We start from the raw sequence: 19,346 nt of genomic DNA, 5'->3' as shown, positions 1-19,346 counted from the left end.
AGCACCATTTGAACGGGTACAATATTATGTACTCATTTCAATACAATTTTATTTACAACTAGCTGATAACAACCATAGAGAAAGACAAATGGCATCATAGTGGACAACTGTCATGTCAATAAATAAAGAAAATAAAATACAATCTGATTAACTGATTTTTGTGTTTACAGTTGTTATGTTATTGATGTTATTTTCCAGTGTTTCCTATTTTCACACCAGGCAAATGCTGGGGCTATACTTTATTTAAGGTCACAGCCACTTTCTTCCTTGTACTAGCCCCTTGCTATCCTTGTTTTATATTACTCAAGACAATTCACAGGATAGCAATGAAAACAGCAAGGTGACCAAAACTTCAGACTAACAACTGGCTGGTCACCTAGTGACATGGATGACTAATTATATAGCGTGAACAAATCATCTTTCAATGCATTTGGTAATTTTTAAATTTCATACACCATGTAAGTAATCGAGCATCCAGAACACGAGGCCCCTTCAGAGAGAGGTTGCATCATCGCACTAAATTCATTGTTGTGACATTTAGCTGAGGCACTGAGTTACGTAGAGAAGCTGATTTTCATAACGCCAACTTTCCATACATGCTGAAGAGCAACACGTCACATTAAAAAATAAAGTTAGTACCATTATCTCAGTGGATATTGATACTCTGGGAAAGTACTGCAAGTTTGATCATGGGCACCTTAGTAACATTACTGAAAATTAAAACATATTTTCAATATCCTTTGGTTTATGAGTTATTTGAGTGAACCTCTAAGCTGACTCATCCTGTATGTACAAATTACACATGCACATATTTTTACCACTTAGATTGCTGCTCTTCATCTGTTCTTTTAAATTTTATTCCAATTCAAGCTTTCCTCTCCTTTATTAAAATTATGTTGTTCTTTATAGCGGAGTCTCACACCGAGTCAGCCCGGGGTCAGGACACCTTTGCTGGAGCCTTGCAGTGGGCTCAAAGGCTGGGAGTAGCAGCACGTCTTGGAATTCAGGTGTTGTTTCGCCAGCCAGATGTTCGTGGAATAATGCAACCTTCGCCAGATTATTGGGTGTCTCTGCTTCACAAGCGACTAGTCGGACGGGAAGTGTTCGACTCCCGTCTCGTAACTGGGAACCGCACACATATAAGTGTCTTCTGTCACTGTACTCGTGACAAGCCAGGTTCAATCACATTATTTGGTGCAAATATATTGCATCATAGAGTCCGAATAGCTGTGAAAGGCTCCACTCTTGGTCTGGGTGACATGATGTCTATGGATCAATATACACTCACTGAATATCAAGGGTTTGTATCTATTTTGATAACATTTTAAAAGTGATTTTCTTCTGTAGAGGATTTTCTATTATCTCACAACATTTCAACATGAAACATGAATGAAGTACTTTGAAACAACTTTAGGAAATATTTACAAACATTTCATAATTCTAAAGTGTAATTTCTTCTTCTTCTTCTTCTTCTTCTTCTTCTTCTTCTTCTTCTTCTTCTCCGCCATCATGGAGTACCGATAAGTCTTCCTTTGAACCACTGCCAGAGGTTCTGTGCCCTGGTCAATCTTCTCTGCATAGATGTCTTTTCTGTCTTGCCTTCTATGATCAAATCAAATCAAAATCTCTTTATTTGCAAATGAGGTGTCTACCTCAGTGGCAAATGGTACACCAAAATACATTATTGTCAAGCACTAAATATTAAATTAACAAGAGAAGAAAGTTTTCCTGTAATACAATATTATACAATTTACGCTAACAATTTATTCTATTAAACACACAGTTCATCCTTAATAAATTTATATTGTTTACAAAATTCTACTTATAATATCTCCTGTACTACTTACAAATTTAATATAGTCAACTGATATACAGTATGATCAGAAGTATCAGGCTGAATTTGTCATTTTGGAAGATACAAACAAAATAGACAGCTCTCCTGCATTTCATGAAGGTTAAGACTTTTCATAATTTCCCAGCACAACAGAGCACCTCCTCCTCATTGGTGACACGGTCTACTCAGGGGATCTTCAACATTCTGCAATACATCCACATTCCAAAGGCATGCAAACCATCCATGACAAAGCCTTTAGTGTCCATCCTTCAAAATCGTACAGCAGCAATTTTGAATCAGAGGTGACAGTTGCACATAAGATGTTATCATTTCAGAAACACACTTCTTGCAATGCTGATTGTGGTTTTGATTTCCACATCCAGATCCCATTCTTATGTTACCCACATTCTAGGTGCTAGATTTGTGACATCCTTGTAACGGTGTTTCCATTTCTGCTTATTGATCATCATGAATTCTTTCTCTGAATATTTATTTTAAGGTCAAACTATTTACTTAAATTATACTCTTGTAAACTGTTAGCTATCAACACAGTAGTTATTTTTTATTCCAAATATTTCCTTACCAATTTTGTCAATGAGATGTTAACCATTTTTTAAACATTATATTTGGGAGGTGTGCTAGTACAGTAATCTAGCTAATAAGCTCTCAACCATGTCTGAAGTTAGAATCCTGCCAAATTCAGGCAGGATTTTCACTATTACTGCAGGAAGGGCATTCAATCTCAAACTTCCATTCAAGTCCCAAACTGAGCTTGATTGCTCTGCAGACAGCAATGAAATATGGGAGGTGGTGGTGAAGAAAATAAACATTAGGTTTACCGACTAGCAGAGCTCAGGTGGAATGAGCATCAGATAAAGGTAGTTATGGAGATCCATTCTTGAGAGTTTTGGGAGCATGTGATTGGACCTTAGCCTTTCTGGTTAGGAATCATGCCTTACCTGTTCATCCACTTTGTATGAGTGGAAATCCAAGCTCACAGGATAAACAGGAAGAATGTACACTCTCTAGGGTAACTTTAAAATAAAATATAAATAAAGCATATAATAGTAAAATATAAAGAGCCTCCACGTCACAGGTGGCAGCATGCCGGGCTCTCACCACCGGATACCGTGGTTCAAATCCCGGTCACTCCATGTGAGGTTTATGCTGGACAAAGCGGAGGTGGGACAGGTTATTCTATGGGTACTCCAGTTTTCCCTGTCATCTCTTATTCCAGCAACCCTCTCCAATATCATTTCATTTCATCTATCAGTCATTAATCATTGCCCCAGAGGAGTGCGACAAGCCTCAGCAGCCAGCACAATTCCTATCCTCGGTGCAAGTTGGGGGCTTCATTCATCCCATCTCTGACCCAGTCATTGACTGGAAAACAGGTTGTAGGTTTTCATTTTCAATAGTAAAATATAACATGTAAATAGAAAGAACTACCAAAATTGAGAATGTAAATTTCATTTTAAAACTGAGTGAAAAGTGTGATATTAGGGCCATCATTTTGTGTTAAAAAGGCTTCAGTTTCTTTACTCAGAGGACTGTGACAAGGAAGAGAACATTGGGCCTGTTTTAATACAGCATCATTCAGTGACATTCTGTTCAATATTGAAGAAGTCATGGAACATGTTATAAAAAGAAGCAAGCCAGGAAGTAAGGTGGTGGAGGTGAAATAAGGAACTACACACCCTTGAAGAATGAAAGTATTGGAGAAAGGAAAGGGAAGGTGGCAAAATGAAAGACATCCAAGGCCTCGTAAACCTAATACCATCAGGGCTGGAAGAGAACAAGGGTTTACCAAGGGAGGTCAGACTGAAAAGCTGAAAGTGAGGAGCTTGTCACAAGTATGTGAAACAATGCCAGAATCAGGTAGGAGGCCCTTGATCACTAACCCACACTACCATGGTGAGAACCCCTGGGGTTTTCCCTTTTAGTCACCCTTTACAACAAGCAATTGATGGTTTTATTCTACTGCCCCCAGCCACAGGAAGTAAGCCAGAAAAGTTTGTGATCAACAAAGTAAAGATGTCTGAGACTTTATATTTCAAAGAGTGGAGGGAACTGCACAACAAAAAGAACCTTATTCTGAAGAAAACAGGAAAAAAAGGAAGATGAGAAAGTGTTATCAGTAATGTAAGCAGTGATGGGAAAAGTACAAATTTAAAAAATGTACTCAATTGCAATGACTAATTACTTTTTCATCAGTAAAATTACAATTAAAATTACTTTGCAGAATGCAAGTCTTTAGGGAATCACTGACATTTTTTGACATGGGGTTGGAATGATACCAAAGTCTGCAAGGAAAAATACATTACTCCATTTTGTGTTATTTAGCATAGAGGCTTTAAGTGGCTATCATCACTAGGCAAGACTACTCAGACTTTCAAAATTATTGCTCACAAGTAAAATTTGCATTTCACCTTCGTGTTTGCATTATTTTCAGGATAACTAATTCAAAATATTTATTCGAACCCCTTCACTGTCACATGTTTATTCTGGCTCCATTCTCGACCATGTAACATCTGTGGGTGGGGGTGGTAGAATAACATCTATGGTATGCCCTGCCTGTCATTAGAGGCAACTGAAAGGGAGACCAAGGACTCTCTACTTGGGAGCATGGGTTGGCGAATATGGTTCCGCTAGGTAAGTCTGGCATTGCTACCACTTACTTGTGTTGGTGTCCTCAGTCAACAATCATTTTTTCCCAACCCCAACGATATTAGGTTTCCGAGGCCTACGAAGCCTTTCATTTTAATGCCTTTCATGGCCCTTCCCTTTTTTCTGTCGATACTTTCACTTTTTGAAGTGCCGGATCTCCTCCATTTTCCTTCTGATTAGTGTTAGTAGAGGATGTTTGCCCAGTTGTACGTCCTCTTTGAACAATAATCACCACCATCTCCACCACACAGTACAAGATTATCTAAATCTCAACCAGTAACCATGACAAACTGTCAGTAAATAAACGAGTGCGCGACGTATCCCGGAATTATACTCCTGGTACGATGTCTTGCAAGTGCTGGGGCTCCAAAGTTGCTAAGATTTCAATGTGATGTATATTGATTATGGGAATGTAACAATTACTAAAATGTAAAGATAACAATTTTATTTCAGAAAAAAATTACAAGTAAAAATTATATTTTGTGAAAAGTAATGATTAAAAGTAAAAATTACTAAAAAAGTAATCATTACAAAGTATTTCTATCATTTGTATTCGTAGTAAATAATGTAGCTAAAAACATGCAATCGAAAGTGGCGCAAGAAATAAAAGTCTTGCCCGAACTATCACGTGATATGTTATCCAGTTCGTAAGCAGAGTCTTCATCACTGTCATCTATTTCTGAACCTGCTTCTCCCGATAAAATATCCAAGATATCACTATGATTGAGCCGGCATGAGGACATGCTTGTACAGCAACACACATGACAGCGCTGTCGCACTCAGCACCCGGCACATTGAGTACTTCGGTAGAGGTCACGGCAAGGAGAAACTACCCTTTTTATCGTTTCAGTTTGAACTTCCCAATAATAATAATAATTTCGTGTGGCTATTTCTAGCCGGTGCAACCCTTGTAAGGCAGACCCTCCGATGAGGGTGGGCGGCATCTGCCATGTGTAGGTAACTGCGTTTTATTGTGGTAGAGGATAGTATTATGTGTGATGTGTGAGTTGCAGGGATGTTGGGGACAGCACAAACACCCAGCCCCTGAGTCATTGAAATTAACCAATGAAGGTTAAAATCCCCGACCCGGCCGGGAATCGAACCCGGGACCCTCTGAACCGAAACCCAGTACGTTGACCATTCAGCCAACGAGTCGGACTAACTTCCCAATAACTGCTGCATTCTAGTGGACACTAGATAAACTACTACCTCCAAGCAAGGAACGGGAACCATATGGGGTACAGCTGCCCTTAAACACATGCAAAACTCACGCCTGTATGCGTCCACAACCAGGAAAGCAGTGCACCGGTATCCCGTACGGGTATAGTGTTGAAAGTGTTAAAACCACATTAGAAAGGTATTATAGCATTAAATCATGCATTTTATCTTTCCATACAATCCAACTAATGCAATAGAATAAACATACTCATTATAAAATGAAGTTATTTGGTAAAAGGAACAGGAAGAAGAAGACTGTCAAAAGAAATTACACACCAAGGAGGAGTTGTCAGAATTTATATAAATATTGATATCATCCCTGCTCTGGCAAACTAACAAATGTGCAAACTGTCAAAAAATTAGGAGAGCTGAAAGAAGTAGTGATTACTCATGTCAAATCAATTTTTATATTTAATGATTGGTTTTATGTGTAAGCCATACAGAACGAGGTGCAGATGTGAGACTTTGTCAGAGGGTACACAATATATAAATAATAAAATCTAGATTAAAACTTAAGAACTACAGGTTCCCAGTTTGTCTCTTTCTCTAGTTTACCATAGTGGGGACAATATGGTTGACTGTGAATTAACAAATTTGACCATTTTTGGTCCTATTTGGTCCATATTGATTTTGACCATTAAATAACACAGTGGGCCCTTAGTGAGTCTGCCCTGTCCAATATTTATTACATAACCAAAAACAAAGTTTTTCTACATTGTTCGTACATGTTTTGAGAAAAATTAGACCATTCTCTTGATCAGTGATCAAAAAATCATACAAACAATCCATGGTTGACTGCAGAGGTGCCAACCTCTGAAGTTGGTTATCAGTAATCTCTCTCTTGCCCCCTTCCCCCCTACAAAAATTTTTGAGTCAAATCCAAAGCATACTTCTCCCTTCTTGATAGTGACATTTCCTTTGCCCTTCCTTAGCTCAATCTAATCTAATTTAAAGTATATCATATTACACAATAAAATGTGCACATTACCAGTTCTGTGATAAAACATTCTTTATAGGCTAGCTTGTTTTGCATCCATCAGCTACTTTTCAGCATATGTTTTCTTGAAACATCCTTCCCCCCCTGTGATGGCATTTTTGTCTTCTGAACCATAAGCAATTTCTATGTAGCTGTGCTTAATGTAGCCCTGAATTGCCTGATATTTTCCACTTCCTGTGGAATACAAATATTATGTAATGTTTTACAGTCGAGAAGAACAACGAATTTCACAATGCTCACGGTTAGCAAAAGTCTGATGATGATGCTTGTAATAAAACTGCCTAATATCCAGTAACTATTGCCAACTCACAAGCAGTGAAATGAGGAGGGTTGAGCAGTAATACTCGAAAGGATTGAACATTTTTTTTCTTCTTTCCTTTTTTGCGTAGATTTTTATGATGTCACTTTTCTGTAGTAATTTCACCTTTGACCATAATGCCGTAATCGTGAAGTTAAATCCGTAATAATTACGGACAATTCATAATAGTTGGCACCTCTGTGACTGTAACGTTGATGTAAGTAAGTGATTACAATATCAAACAAAAGGTTAGTTTAATTCAAAAATCACTTGAAGGGAAACTCTAGTACCTTGTGAGTCAGCCTCTAATTTGGATATAAGATGTGATACAAGCAGGTATAGAGGCATGCTCATTTCATATGGTATACTGCAACGTATCTGTCCGTATTTGCTGCAGCTGGTCCTCTAAATCGTGGAAACTCCTAGGCTGTAGTGGGTGTCCCAGGTGATCCCAGACATGTTTCATGGATGATAAATCTGGCAATTGGGCAGACTGTGGAGATATGGTAATGCTGCAAAGGCATTCCCAAGATAACCTTGCAGCGTATGACTGAACATTATCATGCTGGAAAGTGCATCTTGGGAGCCCTGCCCTGAAGGGCAACATATTTGGCCATATCACTAGTAGGAATGACTCACTGTCATATTTGATTATTTATTTATTAAAGCATTGTTCTGAACATCACAGGTTTCCTCACCAGCACACAAGCAGTGAGGCCAGTGTACTGTGCCACAGCAAAGGCAAGATTTAGGTGCTCACCATGAGATCTCCAGACATGAACACAGTCATCATCAGTGTGTAAAAAGAACCTGAATTCATCACTAAAGACAACCCAGTTCCAGCCCATAGTAGTCCAGGTTTGTTGTTAACAACAACACTGCAAACAGAGGTAATATTGGTATGTATCAATGGCAAGACACATAATGGACACCGTGAGACAAAATGGAAAATGGTTCAAGCAGACATAGTGGCCTGTTGTTGTTTGTCCAACCCTTGTCCCGTTTCCCTACGGGGTCGGGTATGAGGTGAGATGAATTTGTCGTGGCGGTTTTTTATGACCGGATGCCCTTCCTGACGTCAACCTCATCAGAGGAGTTAATGAGAGATGAAATGAATGACGTGATATATGATAGTAGGGAGAGGGTGAAACCCGGTGCCGGCACATAGCCTACTCCTGTCGAATAGCACCAAGGGGTCTGCTCAAGGCTTAACGTCCCCATCCGACGGACGAATCACCATCAACAGCGTCATATGCCCTCACTCCATATGAGCACTGCGGAGAGGTTTTGGAATTTAATCCAGGCTTTTGGCACGCAATCTAGTGATTAGAAATTGTATACCACCACCTCCCCTACCCTGCCGGCCAACATTCTGATGGTGAAAATTTTTTCGACCAACGGGACTCGAACCGGCTAACCTTGGTGTTAGACCGTTTTAGACTTCAGCGCCTTAACGATCATGGCCACCAGGCGGGCTACATAGTGGCCTGTAATGAATGGTTTGTAATGTGCCAGGTAAGCGGATACCATAACAGTTGAATCTGCTTGTGCTTGTCGGGGTACAAGACAATCCTCTCTCTTGGTGGTCAGCCCAGTTGCCATACATGCTTGTTCTCATGCATTCACTGGTCCCAACATACCCCAGAACAGCCTCGGTGATGGGCGATTTGTCGATACGACCACTTTGCCTCGCACGTGGCCTCTGATAACCGGGCAAAATCTCTTCAATCACATCATGGAAGCATTTTGAGTGGTCAATGAGCTTTCCACAGCAAGAAACAGCCTTCTACTACACATGAGTAGTCTCTACAAGCCTTGACATATGCCACAGGTGGTTACATATTCACACCCACTGGTGACATGGCTGTTCAACTGATCACGTCATAATGCTACATTCACATCCTCTGGTGGCAAGACCTTTCAACTGATCACATCGCAATGCAAATCATGTGACTATCTGCTTGAGATGTAACTGCATGCCGAGTTTTGCAGGAAAACATCACCTCCTGTCTTGGTTCATGATCACTTCTTTTATGGATGAGTGGATGTTGAAACAATATAATTTGCAAGTAACCACTTGTGGAATAAAACCAATTTTTTGTTTTTCCTAAAATTTTCTTCTTGTGACTCATACTTTTTTCAGCAAATCACAGTTCAAATACAGTTTTGGGAACATGCTATTACTTATTAGAACAGTGTCAGTAAAAGTGTGAGGTGAATTATTCTATCGACAGAGCTGGCAACTTGTGTGGCTTTGGTACTGTATGAGCTCCACTCAGCTAAAGACAGCTCCTTATGTACAAAATAAGGAATAAATGATACAGAACACATACTATCTTATCAGTACCAAGAAAACTCTGAAACTCCTAAACACATATGAACAATGTTTGAGTCATCAGTCGATAGACTGGTTTGATGCAGCACCCCATGCCACCTTATCTTGTGCTAGACTTACATAACTATCACATCCATTTATGTGCTTTAAGCATTTCCTGCATCACCGAACTTTATGCTACTACATTCCATTACTTTTGTTTTGTATTTATTCACTTTGATCTTGTACTTTTCTCCAAGAATTACCATTCAGCAATTCAATTAATCAATCAAACAATCAATCGGTTGTTCAATCATCACTGGGTCTACATTTGGGGCAATCGCCCAGCTGGCAGATACCCTGTCGATTGATTACCTAGTCTTTTCTTACATAATTTCAAAGATGGGAATTTTTCAAATATCTCCCTCAATAATTTCAATCCCTAACTTCTCTTCATATAAATGACTATATTTGTCCACTTGAATTCCAACTTTATATATATATTGTGATCTTTCCTACTTTTATAAACACCACTTAACCTTATTCAGTCTACTAATGTCATTCCATGCCATCTTTCCACTGACAGCTCAGAACATGGTACTGCTTAGTCCAGGAGCTTGTCTCCTTACTCCCAAGTCTTCCTGGCATAAAGTTCACAACATTCTTGTAACACTACTCTTTTGTTGGAAATCACCCAGAAAAAATTGTGCTGCTTTACTTTGGATTTTTTCCATTCCTCAAGTCAAGTAATCCTGGTGATGGTCCCATACACTGGAACCATATTCTAATTGAGGTCTTACCCCTAAATACCCTCAAAACCATATGAAGAGATTTGTAACCTTTAATTACAATTCCATTTATGTGACTACCCCAATGAAGAGCTTTCCTTAAATAAATCCTAGGTACTTACAGTGATCTCCATGGGGTACTCTGACTCCATCAACACAGTGATGAAAACTGAGAGGATATTTTCCTTTGGGTGAAACACAACCTTGACTTTCTCCAGATCTTCTGCAAATTCAGATAAAATAGCATTATAATCAGCAAATCTCAGGGTTTTGAATACCTTTCCTTGAACTGTCATTCCTTCTTGACATTCCTCATTTATTTCCTTTACACATGAATGAGAGAAGGAGAGAAAGACTGACTGTACACGGTTTTCACTTTTAGAATATGTTCTGATGTAAACAAAGATGTGTGCTCGTTATCTGATGCTATGTATATAAGAGTGCATGGAAGTAAATCAAGTATACACTGAATGGCTGATGCCGCATATATAGGTTGTCTAGCAGCACGTAGGTCACAAAATAAATAAATAAATAAATAAATAAATAAATAAATAAATAAATAAATAAATAAATAAATAAATAAATAAATCAATCAATCAATCAATCAATCAATCAATAAATAAATCAATCAATCAATCAATCAATCAATCAATCAATCAATCAATCAATCAATCAATCAATAAATAAATAAATAAATCAATCAATCAATCAATAAATAAATAAATAAATAAATAAATAAATAAATAAATAAATGAATGAATGTAGGGTAAACAAAGCTTTTCTCCCCCTGTCAGTAGATATTGGTCAGGCTAATGATATTGCAGATACAGAACATCCTTTTTTTAGATATATTTAGTTATGCAGGCAAGTAATAGGTCTTAAGATTTTTCTATAATGTGCTGTTTTTTATCAGAATGCTTCTAATGTGTACATCTACTTGCATAACACTATTCTCTGGAATTCTATTTGTCCTATTAGCATGTTTTCCATGCTTCTTGGGTGGAAGTGTTATGTTGGTCACCAGTTCTCAAACACTATGTTTAGTTATAGCTGCAAAGAGCAAGAGGTTGTTTTACAAACAATAGTTTCACCTTTTCCCAAACGAATCTGCAACTCAGGAGAAGTGAGCCAAAGTATTTGGTTACAGAGAATATTTGAGTGGTGAGAGTAAGTAAATGTAATACAGTTTGGCTAGGAAGTCAAGATTTGAGAAGAATAGCGAAGTGATGAGGTTTAATAATTTATTGACCTTGTAATGGAAAGCATTTTTTTTAGTATGACCCCCTCTGCCTCTTGGTCTTTTTGCACTGAGCTCCAGAAGTGCTAATAAGTCGACTGAGATAAATATCTGGCTTATTTTTGTCACCAATTTCCCTGAACTCCTTTAAGATTTTGTTCTTGTGTAATAATATAATAATTTCGTGTGGCTATTTCTAGCCCAGTACAGCCCTTGTAAGGCAGACCCTCCGATGAGGGTGGGCGGCATCTGCCATGTGTAGGTAACTGCGTGTTATTGTGGTGGAGGATAGTGTTATGTGTGGTGTGTGAGTTGCAGGGATGTTGGGGACAGCACAAGTACCCAGCCCCCGGGCCATTGGAATTAACCAATTAAGGTTAAAATCCCCGACCCGGCCGGGAATCGAACGCGGGACCCTCTGAACTGAAGGCTAGTACGCTGACCATTCAGCCAACGAGTCGGACGTTCTTGTGTACATCAGTTATTTTTGAAGAGTACAGTATTTTCTTTGACACTTGCATTCTGGACCAACAGTTTTCCTTGCAACATTTTTATCAACCCACTTCACATGCTTTTCTCCACTCTCTTAGATTTCAGAACATTCTTTTTTCATATTTTCTAACTTCTCAGTTGCTTTCTGCCCTTTGCAGATTTAGACATACTGCTGGTTAACTACTACTGCTAAAATGTTTTCATTCCTCCCCCAAGGCCTCTTAGACAGTGACGCCATCTCTCAGGCCGGGAAATTTGTTTCGGTGAAGGAGATGCTTGGAGAAGGTGAAGGGGTTGGCGGCCGTGGCCTATACTAGGAACTGTCCTGGCATTTGCCTTAGTGCAGGAGAATGGGAAACCACGGAAAACCATTCTCAGGACAGCCAAAGGTTGGGGCCAGCCGTGAGGTCCAGCCCTTTCCCGCCTCCCGAATGCAGAGGCGTAGAGCCATGGTAGAGTCGTGGCCACCCTTCCTCTGCTTGGCTGGCCATGGCCACTTGTGGGCCGAGACCAACTCTGCATCCACCGACTGTTGGTTAAATCACTTCTGCTTGTTTTATCACCAGCCCTTGCAGTGTTGGAACCCTTACTACTTTCATCAGAACATGTACCAGGATGATATTCACTTCTTGTCTCAAAAAATAACTCAACAGTTTCACTGCTCACGATTTTCAGTTGAAACGTTAATACAAACACTAACACCTATAATGTGCTATACACACAAGGAGTCGTACTTGTACTGTCCTATATCACCGCCATCTAGTGGGAGGTTTCTGGAGCGAGATTCAGTCGAGTCCAGACTTGTCTGTTTCTTTATGCAACTTAAAGATTCAGTCAAGTCCTTCTCAATGGTCCAGAGGTTATTTAAAGTTGGACATGTCTGATTCTTTCACCAAGTGTGCAGCATATATTTTTCTATCCAAACTAAAACCAAACCCCATAGTGCAACAGCCCCAAAGGGCCATGGCATACCAAGTGACCGCTGCTCAGCCCGAAGGCCTGGAGATTATGAGGTATCGTGTGGTCAGCACAACAAATCCTCTTGGCCATTATTCTTAGCTTCTAGCTTTCTAGACCAGGGTCACCATCTCACTATCAGATAGCTCCTCAATTGTAATCTCGTAGGTTGAGTGGACCTCTAACCAGTCCTCAGATCCAGGTAAAAATCCCTGGCCTGGCTGGAAATCGAAGCTGGTACCTCCAGGTAAGAGGCAGGCACACTACCCCTACACCATGGGGCCAGCTATTTTTCCATCCAGTTGACATAAAATGACACTTTCCAAAAAACTGGAAACAATAAGTTTTTGCATCTAGGTCTTAAAGTTTACTTAACCAAAAAACTTTAGCAAATAATGAGAAAGTTATTAACATTTCTTTTCATAGTGTTACTCATATTTCTTATCTAAATAGTAGACTACCGAGTAAGTTGGCCATGCAGTTAGAGGCGCGCAGCTATGAGCCGGGAGACAGTGGGTTCGAATCCCACCGTCGCAGCCCTGAAGATTGTTTCCCATTTTCATACCAGGCAAATGCTGGGGCTGTACCTTAATTAAGGCTACGGTCACTACCTTCCCAATCCTAGCCCATTACCATCCTTCCGTCGCCAAAAACCTTCAGTGTATTAGTATGACGTTAAACAAAATTGGGAAAAAGTAAATAGTAGACTATTTCTAAAACTATGTCAGCTGCACAAAGAGGTTAGCAAGAACGAAAGCAAACTTTGACAGTTCACAGTCCCATGTGGTTAAAGAAGTAGTGCTGCCACTCCTCCAATCAGGCAGAGGACTGCATCTGTCTGTTCAAAAGGCACTATTTCCATCATAAGAAAGTTGTGAGAAAAATGCAAGAAACTTATATTAAAAGGCACATAGAACGTATCCATGATTGGGTATGGTACACATTTTAAGGAATTACCTTTCTTTTTTTTTTTTTCTTTTTTGTCTGGATTGCTCATGGCATTCGATAGAGTTCAACTACTGCAAAATACTAATTTTTATTTTGAAGTGGAAATAACACCTTTTGAACAGACGCTCCTCATATGTACTTCATTGTACTTCATTTACATGAGGAGCTATTCTAAAGGTAGAAAGAGACCACAGCCATCTATTCAGCCATAATAACCATTTTAATTGATTAAGTCAATGCATAGCCAAAATTAATGATGAGAACTTTTAATTCACACACAGTGAGAAAAACAATGTAGCTATCTATTCAGCTATAATCAATATTTTAATAGTCAATGTATTTAATTTTGTTCCAGGCATACCTTATTGAATGGAGCTTTGCTTGGATTAAGTCCTGAGGAGGAACTTCCAGTGCTTACTCCAAGAATACGCCATGTTCCAAGATCTCTAACTTTATCCATGCCTCCTCAGTCAATAGTCTACTGGGTTCTACCAGAAGCTCGAGTGCGAGCCTGCGAGGAGTCACAGCCTCAGTCTGCTAGTCTGCTAAGGATAAAGGGTAGAAAAAGCAATGCTTTACAGGAAGACAGCTCTGAAGAGAGCGATGAGATGGGATTCTTTGATAAAGATGCATCACAGAGCATTGAAAAATATGTAGGAAAAAGCCCACTTGCAAAACTGAATAGCATTAGAGAGAGGAAAAACTTTGTAGGGATAGATCTTGGTAATAACAAAGAAAATAACATTAAGGTAAAAAATAATCAGAACATGAATAATGAAAATTTATTAAAATTACAGTTGGGATCGTATGATAATTTATTCTATGATCAAGAAAATAACAGAACAGCTAAATACTCACAAGATAGTTTAGAGGCAAACATAGCAGAAGCTATTCGACTTCTACAAAGAGGTGTTGAAAAACATTCAGCAGCCCTGAAGACAGACAGGAGCAAGTTTTATGAAGATCGAATGAGAGACTCAAGTGGTGAGGCATGGTTTTCAAGAGACAATAATAAGAGAGAGTATGGTCAAAACTTAAAAGAAACTTCAGAGCCACAGGACATGGGTGTAGAAAAATCTGAAGCTGGAAAACTAACTGATGTTGAAAGTAATAGTAATAGTTCCCTAAAACTTCAAGTAAAACCTCTTGTTAAAGATGAAATATTGATCCCAAATATGAAGAAGGCAGAAAAATATCTGCAATCCATGTTCATATCCTTGATGGAAGATGATGGGGTGAACAGTACAGAAGAGGTAACTGAACATCCTTCAGATAGAACACTTGAACGCAGTAAGAGGTCAGTTCTTAGACTCACTACTAACAAAACTCCAGTGATGGCAGATCCAGGATGGAGACGATGGAGACAACGGTGGAACAAGAAAAGTAGGCCACCCCTAACCAAATCCCATGAGGCCAGTGAGGAAGATGAAAGTGATAGCTTTCCCGAAGGAGATGTCTATGTGAGCGAGATAGGTGGGGGAGACAGTCACCCGAGTGAGTATGTTTATATCGATGATGATGATGAAGAAGACTTCATGGACCATGATGATCTAAATGAAGATGAAGATGAATTTGGTTATTTTGCTGACCTTGAAGGCACCCACTTCTTTAATGCTGAATTCTTTGAAAACATGGATTTCACTCCTCCTGTAGTTGATAATCAGTTTGATGGGGATGAAGAGTTATGGGAAGTTGATGTTTTTCCAAGTGAAATGCAAAAAGAAACTTTTAATACTTCTGATGGAAATTCAAATGGTGGAAAGACAATACATATGCATACTTTCCCATCAGAAGAAGACCTTTCAAGGAACATGTTATCACAAGGTATATTAAAAACACATCAACAGGTTGTATCAGACACAAGAGGCCGTGAGAGTGAAATTAAGAGTAAGGTCAGGGGTTCAGGTAGGTCACGCTTAAATGGAGGTATGAATATGCTTAGATATAAACAAGGAGAAGATATGAGGAGTAATGTGAGCTCCGAAAAAATGATGTATTTTAGAAATATCAATAACAATAATGCACAACTGCATGGTAATGCTAATGGTTTTGAAATAAGACCAGGTCAAGACAGAATCCAAATGAAGCCACCCAGCCATAATAATAATAATAACAATAATAATGTTCCACACAGATGGCACAATACTTATATGCAATCCTCTCCATTATACAGTATGACTCATCTGACCTATGCTCAGGCAGGTAAGAACCAGGAAAATCCAACAGCTCAGCATTATGAAGCCTTGAGAAACGAGGAATACTTGACTCTGCACAGTCCAAAACGTGTTATCCGAGAAATACCAACAGATTTCACAGAGCAGCTAAACGATACACATAATTCTACTGAAAATCACACAGAAATTAACAGAGATATTGAGACTGCAAAATATACTTCAGATAATGATACTCATCAGTCTGATATGGGAGTGAGCAATTCACAGCTAAATACAACAGAAATCGAAACAAGAACTGATCTTCAAGAAAGTTCTAGGCTTGACAATCAGTTTAGCTTAAGAAATGAGGAGCCAGAGTTACACAAAATGGAGGCAGACAGTGCAAGTCAGGAATCAGAGCGAACTGCCAGGGCAACCATGGAGAGAGAATCTCTCAAAGAACCTGATAATACTTCTGCCTTGGCGGAAGGGAGCCGTACAGTAACAAGCAATTTACTGGAAGACTTGGTAAAAGACAAAGTAACATTAAATGACCTTCTTCCACAAAACATTAAGAAACAGATCAAGATCATGGAGGAAAAAGGTGAAGCAAGTGATCTCAAGATTGTTGACAATGGAAATCAAACGCAAGACATTAAATATATTCCTGCTGACGATGATAATGATGATCCCAAGGAAGAAAATTCAACAAAACAAGAACAACTCGAACCAGAAAGCACGACATGTGCCCTAGATGAAGTAGAGGAGGCACGTGTCCCAGATCAAAAGACAGCCAGGAGACTTGCCTTGCAACGCAAACGGGAGCAGCGACTTGAGAGTTTGAAAAGTTTGTTCCGTTCACGGAAACGTAAAAGAGATTTGAACAGAAACAGAAACCATTACATCACTAAAGGTAGAGATATCCCAGCTTATGACTATTTAGGTCTTCTATGGCCTAGTAACTTAGAGAAAGTTCGCTTAGTGGATGATGACCGTTTTCCTACTCAAGGCAATGGAAATAACTTCCAGCATGTTGAATCAGTTCCCAAACAGGAATATCTCCCTTCAGTACTGACTTTGAAATATAGAACAGAGCCTTCGTCTGACATACTTCCAGTGAAAACATACCTTGGAGAAATGTTAGCAGAACCTGATAGCAATATTATATATCCCAATATTATATATAAGGAAAAGCAAAGTGGTTACCAAGGAGATAACCACAAGGTGCTGAGTGAGCCCAGTGAAAATGAAAGCTCTGTACTAGGAGTTACTACTTATAAATATGATAGTCCACAAATTAAAAGTCTCTTTCATGAATTACAGCATCTTGAAGAGGATGGAAATGTTGATGATGACTATATCTCCTATTTGGCTGACTATGTTAGTGAATTAAAATTACTGAAAGAGCTTTTTCAGAGGTCTGAAAATCCCAGCTCTTCTAAGGTCTATGATCAGATGTTTCAGCATGATACATCAAGCATCGAAAGAGAGAAAGCTCCAGAAATGGATGAGTACAGGACAGCTCAAATTAATATACTCTTCAAAAAAGTACCAAATAATGTTTTAAGGAAAATAATTCCTCAAAATTCAAAGAAGCCTTTACAGGATTCAGAAGGAATTGAAAATATTTTAAAACTTGTGAAATATCACAATAATCATGAATATCAGGATAGAGGCTATGATGAATATCATCCTCTCTCAAGTTTTAAGGAGGAAACAGATACAATTACTAATGATAGTATACAAAGCCAACTACATAAATATAATAACCAAGTTTCCTCCACCAATAGTAGCCATCATAACTTAAAAGTTACTACAGAGAAAATTGAAGACAATAAAAATGATGCTACAGGTTTTAGACCCAAGAGGTCAGTGGAATTAATAAACACAGAAGCTAATTCTGAAGAAACAGATTCAAAAAGCAACCTCTCTGACTACAGGCAGCTTAATGATAAAAATATTTTGAATGAGCTGGCCTATAAATTTTTTCCTCTTTCACAGGAGAAGAAGAAGCAAGTCAAAATGCCTCAAAAGGGTGGAAATTTATCACAGTCTGCTATTTTATTAGGTGATCATTATTCAAGTATTCAAATAAGCAGTGATGAAGTCAGTGATGAGAATATATCAGAAGACGAAAATGTTATACCAGATGAAGGGCATGAGAAAGAAAGACTCATCAAATTCTACAACAGGAAGAACGTAATTCCCTTCAACAGAAAGCAAGGTATCCAGAACGATGGAGAAATTCATAGCATAGAGCAACAAAAACATATTACTCACAAAAAAGGTTTTGTTAATGTTGAAAATCAAAAAACAATTAAATCAACAGAAAATGAAACTTATGTGCAATCTGACCACAACATAGAAAGTAATGAATCTGTGGCTGTAACTGATAGAGCTGAAGGAATTATGGAGAGCAAAGGAACATCAGATAATCAGACACTATTAAATGATAAAAGTGATCTAGAAAACAAAATTGAAATTACGTTAAACAAAAATGAAAAAGCATCAGATCATATTCAAATTGTTAATAAGAAGAACAGTAATAGAGAGGGAAATGGAGGATTTTTTCAAACAGTGCTTGGTAAATTGAAGTCAGTATTAGGGGTGATAAGATCTTTTGCCTCTTCTGCTTTCAGTGGGAATTAACATTTCACAATGTTACCTAAGAAAGATGAAGTTACCAATTCCGTCCCTTTATTTCACACAATTACATCATCGTCATTCTAGTAGAAATCATAACTCTGCAATTGACTGCTTTAAGTTAAATACACTCCAATATTTAAAAAGTAATGGTTTATATGCAGAAAAGACTTTGTAAGTAAAACTAGAATCCACTTCCATGGAAAAAGGCTCCTATTTCCACTAAATCAATATTTTCCATTAATTAATTAGACAGATATTATCCTTCTACTTGTTATAGGTATTTTTTGTGTCTACTGTTAAGCAGATATAATAACATGAATGTACAGTCATTAATGTATGGTTACAACCTTGCTCATTTAAAACTACAATACTCTTACACCAAGAAACAAACCCATGGCACCACAGCCCAAATCTTGGACTTGAAGATATCTGCTGGACTGATGATGATATATATTTTGTTATATACTCATGATATTTAATTTATTAGTAAATAAAACATATTATGTACTGTTATCTTATTTTATAAAAGATATAATAAAGATTATATATTTTTTAATAAAATAATATAGAGAACTTTATTTATTTTAACTCCTTAAAAGTATTGCATTACTGTGGATACCCTATGACAAGATACTCCAAGGACTTGTGCACGCAGCATTAGTAGAAAGAGACGTAAAATAAACATTTATTTCTCAAATTACAGAGCAAGTTGGCCGTGCCGTTAGCTGTGAGCTTGCATTTGGGAGATAGTAGATTCGAACCCCACTGTTGACAGCCCTGAAGATGGTTTTTCAGTG

The 19,346-nt window shown here is 38.3% G+C and overlaps 1 protein-coding gene across 1 annotated transcript in view; it reads left to right on the top strand.

The window, feature by feature from the left end:
- LOC136866074 (uncharacterized protein PF3D7_1120600) overlaps positions 1-19,113 on the top strand; it is a 108,241-nt gene extending 89,128 nt beyond the window's left edge. Inside the window, exons 7-8 of the mRNA XM_068226598.1 lie at positions 910-1,300; positions 14,106-19,113. Coding sequence (XP_068082699.1) covers positions 910-1,300; positions 14,106-18,552 — 4,838 coding nt within the window. The 3' untranslated portion in view covers positions 18,553-19,113. The remainder of the gene's footprint in view (positions 1-909; positions 1,301-14,105) is intronic.
- The last annotated feature ends 233 nt before the right edge of the window (positions 19,114-19,346 follow it).

Source organism: Anabrus simplex, chromosome 3, assembly GCF_040414725.1.
Source record: "Anabrus simplex isolate iqAnaSimp1 chromosome 3, ASM4041472v1, whole genome shotgun sequence".
In the NCBI taxonomy this organism is placed as follows: Eukaryota; Metazoa; Arthropoda; class Insecta; order Orthoptera; family Tettigoniidae; genus Anabrus; species Anabrus simplex.
This window is presented reverse-complemented; position numbering and strand designations above follow the sequence as displayed.